We start from the raw sequence: 13,430 nt of genomic DNA, 5'->3' as shown, positions 1-13,430 counted from the left end.
CTACAACAGTCGTGCAGAATTGAAATGTGGGTTTTGGAAACGAGACGGGGCCGGATAGGTAGAAGAGTGGATGGATCTAGTTCCAGTGAACCTTCAGCGGTCACCTATTGTTATTAAATTTAGACATTTTCGTAGACTTTTGTTGAAAAATCACAAGTTTCTTAGTCTGGTTACTTTAAGGCACTTTCAGCTGTAAAACAGTGGTAGCCTACAGTGATTGTATTAGCACACATATTACTATCGATAGTACTTGATCACTGATTCAGATTAAATTGTAGAAAATACAAGTAACAAATGTAAGGTGCAAAGTAATAGATAAGTTGGTGCTCGCTACCTTCCAGAAATGACAAGGACAAATGACCACTAATGAGGGCAATGAAGCATAATCAGAGGACAATAGAGTATGGTAGTTAAGAGTTGGAGGATAAAACTTTTTGAGCCTTTATTGAACAATATTCGGTGGTCAGGTAGCGTGGCCCTTCTTTCCATAACGTTGAAATGTTATTGTCTGCGGTTATATTTTGCCAGTTTTGGTACAGTCTGTTGTAGCTCATTGTTTTTTAAGTTTGTTTCATTCTTCATTACTCTTTTATCAAAAAATTGAATTATTAAGGATCAGACTCAATAATTATGACTCATAAAATAAAGATATTTAACTTTTGAACGGTTATTTTTGGATTAGTGAGATGAGGTTGGTTGTTTTGCCAGGAGTGCTAGTCCAAGGTAAGTTCCGAGGCTATGCCCATAAAAGAAACTAGAAATATTATTTTACCATTATAATAATCTGGAAAGCACTCCATTGTGATAGTGAAATTGTCACGAATAAAACCATTATATTTTATGGAAATCAAACTAATTAGAACTACTACTGAGTAAAAATAAAATGTTCTCTACTAAGAAAAAAATGATTACACTATTGTGACAAGGAAAGTTTATTTCACTCTATACATTAATTTATAAAAAGTTAATTTGTAAAGAGTTCTTAAATTACAATTCCTTTTTGCATGAAATGAAAATCAGATTGGAGAAGTCCTACAACTAAAGAAACTGACAACAGCTACCATCTTAACAAAAATGTAATATAATCCATTATATAAAAAATACAGTCTTAATCCTAAATTTGCTCACAATCAATATTTGTACAACAATTCCTCATTTCAAAACATATACTCAATGGAAATAAAGTTTTCTATGACATAGTTCACAAAATGACTTAAAAGAACACACTACAAAATTAACATGTACATAGATTGTTTATAATATTAATCAGATCTTAAACAATACGTTGGTCAAGTGCTGAATTCCTAGTAGTGATGAGAGACCATACTGCGGATATACTGGGGAAGTTGGAGAGGAGACTCCTGCCTAAATATCCTGCCTGATATTTAAAGTCCAACTGCCTTTTCACTTTCAAAAAAGATTTTCACTTTCCTGGGCTACACTCCTCTCACTCGGTTCTTTCTATCCTTGCATCACAGATCTGAATAGCGCATATAAAATAATCAATTAATAGACAATGTACAAATAATTAATCCTGTATCAACTTACAATAATGTTATAATATTCATTATAATGTTATTTACTATGTAACTACTCAGATTATGCTACTGCTACAATCAAAGCTGATTGTACAATATTATTAGATTTAGATTGAATGCGATGAGTAATATTGAGGACAATAACTGTTTGACCAATAATATTACAATTATTAGGTTGCGATTTTCTGTAATTTATTCTCTTATAAATGAGTAATCAATCCCCATCCTGATTTACACTATCAATTGGCTTGAAGATTCATAAGTTGATCGGGACATGGATATGGAGTAGCTCTCATACATGAACAAAGGCAATGACGAAGTTTAGATAAAATTATTATAGAGAGTACGCAATATTTTTGGAATCTGACTTTTTAGAAGGTTGAAAGCCAATAAAATTCTGTCAAAACTAGACACAATCTATCTTCAGATAATGAAAAAAAAATAGTTTATTTCAAAGATATAATGAAGTAAATAGAACATACAAGTACCCAAGTAAGCATGTGAACACAAAATTATGTGTTAATTCAGTACTGCCATTGGGTTCCCGACCACCAAAATCTATTTCAAGCTAAGAGGAACTACTTAAGAATATTATAGCATTAGAACTACGTAATAATCATCACACTTTTATGAATATATTTAATATTACTCCTTGAAAATATCAAAGTGTTTCATGCAAAATAATTGTTTTCTTGTTGGAATAAATAAAGTTGTGTATGAATTTATTCCAATATGTAGAATAGAATAATTTTCAGAGAATAAACACATGCATCTGTTTCTGAGCGTGCCTATTTGCGAAATTCTGAGTAGAAAAACCGTTCATGGAATTGATCTTTCAACAGTTTCATTTCAAAACGATATTCACTGTTTTTATTTTGACATACATATTATTACAGTTTTGGGCTATAATGCCTGTTGTTCCCATACCTGTATGAATGTTTTTTTTTTTGTAAATAAATAAATAATGTAATAATGGGATGGTAAATTGTTGCAATATTTATTTATTTATTCACAATGAAGACAACAGGTTCCCCCAAATATGTTGAGCCTTGCAACGACTGTCTATAAATGATCTATTATTTTCAACTGCCGGTTAATGAAATAGAGAAAAATGTTACTTTACCTTCAACACATCATAGGAATTAGCAGCGACTCAGTTGTTCAATACTTTCGGCTTCCGCCATAACCACCCCCACTGCCAGTGCCTCCATAACCAACTCCGCTGCCTCCGCCATAACCTCCTCCGCCTCCATAACCACCACCACCACCACCAGCTGCAAATATAAAAACAAGTATACAACAAATTTGCACAATGAATAACAAATAATGGTTCAAAGAACTGATAATGAGGGAAATTTGTATGACTGTTATTTCAAAAATGAAATTGGGTTGCTATAATGAATTATTTATTTAATTGAGAGAAACAAACGCCCTTGAATGCGAGTAGAAGTAAAGACTTGAGAGTACAAGCACAGAAGATTTTATCTATACAAAGGTAGCAGTGAAAAGCTACACATATCTCAAGCCAACCACTAACAGAAGGTATCATCGGACTTTTTCAACTGGACAGTCGGAAACTTGAACATTAGTGCCAGTCGATTCCAACGCAGGTGTGCAGAAAAGACCACTTGCAAGTCAGCTGTTCTTCTAGACGACGTCAGTCGAATATTTCCGGAAAACGTTACTTTGGTGGCTGGCTCAAAGAAGTTGGTTTGTTGCTCGTTCAAACCTGTGTCGCTTCTAGGACCGTTTTCGCAACTCATCTCTGAATGCGTGAATAGATGAGTTGAAACACCCGTCATTAGAAGAAATATGTCATCTTACAAAGAAAGAATATCCGTCATGAATTAGTTGTTTTGGTTTTGGGAGTAAATAAACTGACCATTGCCACTATAGGGCGAAGGCCTTCCACCGGCACCGCCTGAAGAATAGTTACTGCGCATGGGTCCACCACTGTAGCTCTGTTGGTAGCCACCTCCACTCCCTCCATCATAGCCGCCCCCGCTGTTTCTGCCTCCATATGAACCGCCTCCCATTGGCTCAGATTCCCACGTTTTACCTGTTCAGATCAATTCATTTTAAAAATTCAGTTGAACGTTATAAAATCACCAAAATACTCAATCAATAAAATACATGGCAACAAAACTGTATTTTTGTTGTACGAGTTGTTTTCATCGATTTTTTGCATCATCATTATCAAATGTGTTATTCTATATGTATAGGGTCCAACTTCATCAAAGTGAGCCAACACAATTCATTTGTTTATAACAGTAAAAATGTATTACCATTTTCTATGAAAAAGTGAAAAGAAATCAGTTTACTTCGAAAATATAATACATCAATAATGCATTTCACATGAACAATGATCTTTGGAACATAATGCACTGATAACATTATACTGCACAATTATTAATAAATAAACGCATTAACAATAAGTGAATCGATTATTTCATGTGCGTTGGTGCATTAAGCGATCCCTAGACGGTCGATGTTATTGTAAAATAAAATGAATAACGATACGGAATGTCTAGGGATCACTTTGTAAACTAGCAATAAGTCTTAAACTAATGATGTGAATGACATTGAGTTTCGTTACCGCCGGCCACCACAGTTGTGTTATTCCAGTCGCTTCCTCCGCGACCTCCGCCTCCGTATCCACGACCTCCGCCTCCATATCCACCCCCACGTCCTCCTCCTCGACCTCCCCCACCTCTTCCTCCTCGTCGGCCACCCCTATCCCCACCACCTCCTCCTATCTTCGCCAACTCTTCCCTGCTTAACGCCTTTTTCACATCGATGCGTTTGCCTTTCACTGTGTGACAGCTTTGCACTGCAAATTACAATTGGTCGCATTGGAAATACATTTTGTCAAAGAAATAATTCCGAGATCAAACGAATAATTCTCAAGACTAAATACTCTCATTATGATAATAATGATCAGTATCATTGAAGCGAACAGTGTCTTATAACAATCAGAATAGGTTACTTCAGTTTTTAACGAAATACAAATATTAAATAGTAAATTTAATTATTTATACAGAGTGATTCTTAATTATGGTAAAATAATTTGATACGTGATAGTAGAGGTAGAGGTAAAAATAAGAAAAAAAGTTTATGTGTTTACTGGTCATTAAAGAAAGTTATTGGGCATCAAACGTAGAAGTCTGTGTTTTTCTACTTGGATTTTTTGCATATTCCCAACTTTTTTCTCAAAAACTACTCACACTACAGCTACCAGACTAGTTTTATTCAATTTTTCAGATATTTTTCCATATGAATCCAGCATAAGTTTTTTTCAAAAACTAGTCCACAAACAATTCAGCATCGGTGTATTTCACCAGATGAACTGAATTCCGGGCGAAATCTTTCTTCACCCTGTATATCTCGCTAATGAAGCGTTTATGGATATATGTTTATAAGAACTTTTTTTCTTATTTTTACCTCTACTATCACGTATTAAATCATTTTACCATAATTAAGAATCACCCTGTATACATACATAATATGTGGAGGCGAACAGGTAAAAACCCAAATCTTGCCTGCTTGACACAAGTTACACAAAACATATTTATAAAGATATAGCAACTTAAACCAAAAACTTATATAAAAAAATGAAAATCAGAATGATAAACTAACTATGATAAGAATATACAGTATAAATTTTGATGTGAGAAGAAATACAAAGTAATGAATGGAAATGAAGAGTAATAAAATTCGAATTATGAAAGTTAAAAAGAAAAAATAATGCCTCGGAAAAATAGCAATGTATATGAAATTAGTAATAATTTGATAATCAGTACGGTACAGGAAAAAATAAGAAGATGAGATGAAGCAATTACAAACTGATTATATCTGATAAAAAAGTCTTACCTTATAATATTAATATCTGACTGATAATATGTCAAAGATTAATATCTCATAAAGAAGAAGGAGAAGAAGAAGAAAAAGAAGAAGATACTAGAAAAAAGAGAGCAATATTAAAGAAGTTGTCCCATAGAATCAGTTTTCCAATTGAATAGAATATAATAGAATGAATGGAATATAATAGAATGACTTTTTTTATTTGTTGACGTGGCGAAGTCCGGACAGTAATGTCCACTTTACCAATAAACCACGCCGTTCGCAGAAAATACAAATACAATACAAAATATACAGAGATAATAAAGGAATGGAAACAAAGAGTGAAATAAATATAAGTCTCAAATACAGGGTGCATAATATATGCTAAGAAAGCAGCCTGAATGTCCCTTTTGAAATTTCAGCCCAGCCCGTAAAGTCCTGAATAGCTCATCGTGATGTTTTGAAAACTCCCTTTTTATATACTATCTTTGTTTTTCAATATTTTAAATAATTGATTATCTCTCGAGTAAGGGAGGATATCCCGAATGCTCGGAATCCTTCCGAATTGAAAGAATACAAGAATCAAAGCAGGAGTAAATAGTTCTATAGAATTCCTCGACAGCTGAATCTATGTCATTACAGTCATAGACTGTCTGCCATGAGACAGACTGGAGCAATTAATAGGTATAATTGGAAATTGCCACCCCTGAAATAGCAGCGGCTACACCCTGGTTCAGAGTTATTGTTATCCCCTGATGCCCCCTGACCATCAGCATTAGACATGCCCATTTTACCGACATAATGGCCCATTTTAACAGACAGCGCTGGATGATGGGAATTTTCATTCAATACCCAATGCAATACAAAACTCAGTAAATTTGACCATCATTTCAAATCACAAAGAGGATAAGCAAACCAGTTAAAATAAAAATGTTCCATAAATAATAAATTTTGGAAATATACTCTGGATAAATTATTCTTCTCAAGTAATGTATGAGAAAGAAGCTGTACAATACTATATTTCCATTCTCAACAATAATTTCGGTTGCGGTCTTTAAAGAATAACTTTAGTGTACCTTTCAAGGGGAAACAAAGAATGTAACATCAACATAATTTGGAACTATTCTCTTGAAAAATTAATACAATATATTATTTCTATAGCTTATAGAATACAGTAATCCAACAACTGGCGAATTCCTAAAGTAAAAGTGGAGTTCATCTCGAGGTACGTACAGACTAACGCGCTGCGCCGCACACAAACGGAACGCGAGCAGTAGGCAAGATTCCGCTTCGCGCGTAACGAGCTGGCCAAGATCACGCCGACAACAATGGACGTTGCACGTAGCAAGCTCGCGCTCTGATCTTGATCATCTTACTTACCGAATTCTTGTTTATGAAACGCACTTTTCGGATCCAATTAAAATAATCAGACATTTCATTCTATTTAAGTCCAGCAAGAGAATATATACTCACAGCAGATTTTATCAACTGGGTCATAGTCATCGAATTCGACAAATCCAAATCCCTTCTTCTTGCCACTCTCCTTATCACAAATGACCGTGCAGTTTACAACGTTGCCAAAATTTTTGAAATAGTCTTTTATTTCTTGTTCGTCATGTTCATCTTTCAAGCCTCCAATGAAAAGTTTTTTTACTGTAGCTGCACTCTCCGGCCTTCCAGCTTCCTGAAAATGAGAGGACGCAATCAATGCATCGATATTTATGTCTGTCATGAACAAACCATAGTTAATAATAATTCAAGTTTCATCACGCTCAATGAGAAAATATGACCTAATAATTGGATTAATATAAACCACTTTTAATAGAAAAATATTCCGAGCAAACATAGAAATTTTAGCGAAATTACCTTTACCCTACCATACCTTATGACGACTGAATGCCCAATTGTTCTATACACGTCCTGAACTTCCTCTCCACCAAGACGAGCAGAGCCGGATGGGTTGCGTAAAAGAATATACTTTGTTTGAAGTTTAGTCATGTCTTTATACTTGAGTTGTCGAGATGGCATGACGACTTCGAAGAACTCATGAAACCCATAAAGAGATGGTTCTTTAATCAACACTCCAACTTTAACCTGAATGCCTGGGTGCTAAAGGCAGTCAACTGTAACGAGTGAAATCTAGTAACAGCTAAAATTTAAAATCCGTTATCATTACAAACTATATGCTTACCAGTTTCCTTGGTTCATGTCTAATAATTGACTTTTGATATCACGAATCAAGGATACGTTATATGATAATTTATGAGCAATTACAACAAAAGTGACATTCTTTAAAAAAATGGCTGTAATGATGGTGCCATTACATAAACTAAATTGAATCTGTGAAGATGTATGAGATTTACTCCAACAAATGACTTGACACAACAAGAATGAAGAAAATAAAAATAAAACATACATTGTAAAGTTAATTATTATCAGATTATCTTGCACAAACATGTGTGAATTAGAGATTGTGTAGAGCAAATACGGGAAGTACCCCGTATAAATATCAGTTACAGTATATCAAACATCAAAAACAAACAATATGCGGAAGGAAAAACACTTACGGTTTTAGGGACTGCCCTTTTCGGTTCAACAACTCTACCATCGACGGTGTGAGGCCTCGCACTTTGTGCAGCATCGATGCAGCTAGCCTCAGAGTAAGTAACGAATCCGAAACCTCTTGACCTATAAATTGAATGAAATGGATTAAAGAAAAAAATTTATGCTTCAAAATTTCAGTACCGCCTTGAGACAAGTCTTTTGCTATTTTAATCCGCAATAATAAAATTGAAGTGCAATGTAATTTATTTAGCAGGAAAATCGGTACAGAAAAAGCTTACCTCTCTGACATCCATTTCCAAACTGAATATGATTATTGATTATATTTATATACCAAACTGATTATTTCAAACAAAAATTAACAGTTTATATTGCATCATATGTACCGGTATCAACTATCTTCTATAGAAGACAGTGACAAGGCAGAAAATCGGCCCTGTCACTATTTTCTATTTTTCTACACTGCCATAATAACGTGGACCTCACTTTATGAGCACTGCGTTAATCAGGTAGCCTTGTATGTATGCAATATTTCAATAAAACTACCTTCTAGGCTTCACTCTACCTACTCTGTTACCTTCCCTAATACCTTGACCCTGGTATTGTCCCTTACCATACTATCAAACTAGCCTAATTCGATACTATCGATATAAATGGTCACTGGTTCACTCAAAGTAAAGCCTGGTCTAAATTAGTCCACTAATGGCAATGGCATACTCTGAAAGCAGCATGGACTAGACTATTATGTAGTTATTTGATAACTTAGTGGAAAATAGCCTAATACGTGGCATAATTAGTGATTGAATACGAATATGAAATAGATAACTTATTTACTTTTTGGTATTTGAGTCCTTCATGACTACAACATCAACGATCTCACCCCATTGTTCAAAATGTTTCTTCAATGAATCATCAGTTGTCTTGTAGTCCAAACCTCCAATGAACAGTTTGCGCACATGTTCTGGCTCCTTTGAGTCCTGTAAGTCAGAAAACGTTTCTTACATCACATATATATTTTTTTTTAACTAACGTGAACTAAATTTTTAAAACTAGCCTATACAGAGTAATTCATAATTATGGTAAAATAATTTAATACGTGATAGTAGAGGTAAAAATAAGAAAAAAGTTCTTATAAACATATATCCATAAACGCTTCATTAGCGAGCTATACAGGGTGAAAGATTTCGCCCGGAATTCAGTTCCTCTGGTGAAATACACCGATGCTGAATTGTTTGGGGACTAGTTTTTGAAAAACTTATGCTGGATTCATATGGAAAAATATCTGAAAAACTGAATAAAACTAGTCTGCAAGCTGTAGTGTGAGTAGTTTTTGAGAAAAAAGTTGAAATATGCAAAAAATTCAAGTGGAAAAACACAGACTTCTACGTTTGATGCCCAATAACTTTCTTTAATGACCAGTAAACAAATAATTTTTCGCAATAAAAATTGTGGAGAATTTAATTCTGAAAAGAATGATGTAAGCTGTGTAAACTAAATTTGAATAAAAGTTGGATAAAATGTATTCTTATGTAGTACATTACACCACAAAAATTTGCTGTTCTATGAGGAGAGAACTAATAACTCATAAGTTGTAGCTGATTGCAAATAAAATATTCGGTTTTTTATGAAAAGTTTTTTTTATATGAAAGTAGCATATCTAAATGACATTAAACTTATACCAAAAGACTAGTAGATAATGTCATTAAGCCTGGGAGGAAGCTCGAACAGAAGTAGATGATCTCCTATGATTCCTGCCTAAATGTTTACTGAAAACTGATGTTGTGGAAGATTGGGATTGATGGCATGAGGATTCTCAGCTGCCCAAATATGTTAGTTGTGGACGTTAACGATAGCTGTTCTTGTAAAGTGTGCCTCTTCTGTGAATAAAACGGTTGTTAAAAAGTTTGGGTAAACAAGTTTTACTAAAAACCATCGGCAAATACCAGCACGGGGAATACAGTCTCGTGGCAATAGAGTATGAACTTTCTGGAGGTGGTATGAATGTAATTGTTGCTCTTTTAGTATCCTCCAAATAATATATTGATTGATATTAAACTGCACTGACAATGCTCTTGTGTTCTTCTCAGGATGTTCATAAATTTCATTAAGAACTTGTTCTTCTAACTCAACAGTCTTAGTAGATCGGGGTCTGCCTGCATAAATGTGCTCTTTAGATATCAAAGAATGTGTCTCAGACAGACGTTGATGAATAGTGGCAAAAAACCTTGAACTTGGACATACTCGGTTAGGAAAGTTCTCTTGATACAAACGTCTTGCTTCAGTACTATTACAGTAGTGTCCCATTCCATACATTAAATGCATGTCAGCTAATTCGGAGTATGAATAATGTCTAAAATTACCTGCCATTTTTTAAAAAGTTAACACTTAACACAAAAGCAAAGTGAAATGGTTACAAATAACTGGTTAATAGGTTAAACAAAAAACACAGCGCGAGTAGGCCTAACTTACAGTTTGTATTTTTGTTCAACAGTGAGGTAAATATTTCTGAAAATTTTCAGCTGATAATTTCTTTTAAATATTTTTTTATTTAAAACAAAATAAATCAGCTGTTTTGGAACAGCAGTTCTTAAAATCAATGTTCTATTTGCAATCAGCTACAACCTATGAGTTATTAGTTCTCTCCTCATAAAACAGCAAATTTTGTGGTGTAATGTACTACATAAGAATACATTTTATCCAACTTTTATTTAAATTTAGTTTACACAGCTTACATCATTTTTTTCAGAATTATATTCTCTACAATTTTTTTTGTGGAAAATTATTTGTCTACTGGTCATTGAAGAAAGTTATTGGGCATCAAACGTAGAAGTCTGTGTTTTTCTTAGATTTTTTGCATATTTCAACTTTTTTCTCAAAAACTACTCACAGTACAGATTCCAGACTAGATTTATTCAATTTTTCAGATATTTTTCCATATGAATCCAGCATAAGTTTTTCAAAAACTAGTCCCCAAACAATTCAGCATCGGTGTATTTCACCAGAGGAACTGAATTCCGGGAGAAATCTTTCACCCTGTACAGCTCGCTAATGAAGCGTTTATGGGTATATGTTTTTAGGAGCTTTTTTTCTTATTTTCACCTCTACTATCACGTATTAAATTATTTTACCATAATTATGAATCACCCTGTATATTATAATGTGGCCTAGTAGAAAGTCAACTGGGCCATCAAGACCACTTACCTTAATACACAACGTATGCTAAGTGGCTATTATTTTGTGCAGTGCTAAAATGTACATGTGACGATTTACTGTCATTGTGAAAAAGTAAGATAGCATTATTAGATTACATTAACCGATTATTTATCCTTGAGACGTATATGATAATAAAATAAAAATTTAGTCACGGCTTCGAACAAGGCAATTATTTTGTAAGTATAACTAGCTTACATTTTATTGTTGGAAAAGTAGTACAAGGAAACATCTAGGGCCGGTTTCCGAGCTCGGGATTTAGGTAAGTTCTAGACTTTGAACAGCTGGATTCAGAAAATTGGCTTTCCAAAACGGGGCGTACTCGCAGTAAATAGTTGCAGCAAAATAAATCTTTATTTTCTCATTTCTATATTTGGAAACGTTTTTCCTTGACGAAATGAAACATTCCTAAATAATTCAAAATAGCTGAAATTTCACACTAACTTATTTTCTCTTCATTTTATTTTGAGTTCAATTTTCTGGTTTTTCGAAATTCAATTTTTTTTAATAAGTACATTATCAAAAAACTAAAAAAAATAAACATGACTAACTACGACTACGCCCCGTTTCGAAAGCCAATTTTCTGACTCCAGAACCTAGCTAAATCCCGAGCCCTTATTGTCTATTATAAAACCGGCCCTTATTGTGTGCTGATAAACTAATTAGACTTGCCACTATTTCAGTAAAAATAATTTATTACAATAAGTACAATAACTTGTACTAGAATCGATCAACAGGCTCAAGTCTAAAACTGTTCCTATTCCAAATTAGGTCTATAGTATGACACACTGTCCAAAGATATAGGTTATGAAAGTCAAATTTAAAAATGTATAATTTACACCACAAAACCAAGAAAACGAACAAATTTTTAATTTAAAAATGGTTGATATGTAGGCCTACAGAATATAAGAGAGATCAGAAACAAAAAATTGAAAATGTCTGAATTGAAAATTTATAGCTGAAAGCACACACACAAATTATTCCAACCTACGGTACTTCAGTAAACTGTAATATAGCCTAGAATCAACATTTTTATGTAATTTAATAATCGTTTAAATTGCTAATTTAATTCAAGAAACTGAATTATTTAATCGAGGCCAGAAAGAATAAAGACGGAGAAGAGTACACAAGAAAGCGGCACAAGTAAAATTCACCGGTTAAACAAAAGAAATTCAGCGGTACAACAAACAAATAAGCAATTATATTGTAACTTACATCATTCTTCACCATGGTTGTACTAATTCAACAAAATAGCAAATCAATTTGACTTGATTTCAGCTTAACTCGATTAATGACTAAGAGTTCTGACCAAACCAAACAATGCTATTCCAGTCCACAAGTTCCAACTTCCAAGCCAAGATAAAAAAAATGAGAGCAGAAGCAAGGAAGGAGGTTAGCCTATAGAACCGAATACATAAAGAATGGATAGTTGATTGGTTATCTTGACGCCAAAAACCGCCATCTTGAAAGAAAGTCTATGGTGATGTAAGTGATGACGTCACCCGTTGTCAAGAAGATAGTTCAGACTCTATAGTGAGGTCCACGTTATAATGACAGTATTTAATCAACTTTAGTTTTACTATCCTTGTCTATCATTCGAGTTGAAAGTATTTTTTTCAAGTTCTACGCACTCAAAACACCAATTTTCAGTACTTATTTAGATCAAATAAGTTTTTTTACAGCCAAAGCAGAAAGTCTCACAAAGTTTTTTTTCAATATAATTTTACTTTCACAGCATAGGCTGGAAGTGTTACAGTCTGCCATTTCATATTAAAAATGCTCATTTGAAAATCTATACAGTTTGATTTCAATCACAAATGGAAATGGTTTGAAACAAACGAAAATATGCTTTGTTCCTGACTGTTAAGATTACAGTGAAAAGGCAGGCTGCTTGCCATTTTTTTTTTTTTTAGATTTCCCAAAAACCCCAAAGCCTAGCTGGTTGCCTCTATAAGTTATGTACTACATTATTAGGTTATGTTATTGTTTACAAGGGCTACTTGTAATATAAATAGAAATTAATACAAATCTCAGTACCCTTTTTGAGTTATTTTATCACAACATGTTTCGGACATTCATACCATTTTCAAGTGATTTGAAATAAATGGATAAATACTGCTGAAGATTCTTATTTTTGATCATATGTTATTAGTGTATGAACTAGGACTGTAAATTTTGGATTTAAATTTGCATAGATTATCAAAAATTGGGTTATTGGTATCTAATTGAATTAAGTCTACTATTTTATCTCTGAATATGAAAGAAGAATTTCATATTTAT

The 13,430-nt window shown here is 33.5% G+C and overlaps 1 protein-coding gene across 1 annotated transcript; it reads right to left on the bottom strand.

The window, feature by feature from the left end:
- Positions 1-908: 908 nt before the first annotated feature.
- On the bottom strand, positions 909-12,566 carry LOC111056824 (heterogeneous nuclear ribonucleoprotein A1, A2/B1 homolog). Its single transcript, XM_022344230.2, has 8 exons — positions 12,366-12,566; positions 8,775-8,917; positions 7,946-8,066; positions 6,852-7,062; positions 4,135-4,368; positions 3,421-3,597; positions 2,662-2,812; positions 909-1,480 (listed from the first exon to the last, which is right to left on the bottom strand). The coding sequence occupies exons 1-7, from the start codon at positions 12,378-12,380 to the stop codon at positions 2,700-2,702; spliced, it is 1,014 nt and encodes a 337-aa protein (XP_022199922.2). The 5' UTR covers positions 12,381-12,566; the 3' UTR covers positions 909-1,480; positions 2,662-2,699.
- Between the last annotated feature and the right edge of the window lie 864 nt (positions 12,567-13,430).

This window comes from Nilaparvata lugens, chromosome X (assembly GCF_014356525.2).
Source record: "Nilaparvata lugens isolate BPH chromosome X, ASM1435652v1, whole genome shotgun sequence".
Lineage (NCBI taxonomy): Eukaryota > Metazoa > Arthropoda > Insecta > Hemiptera > Delphacidae > Nilaparvata > Nilaparvata lugens.
Note: the sequence above shows the minus strand (reverse complement) of the source record. Positions and strands in the feature narration are given on the sequence as shown.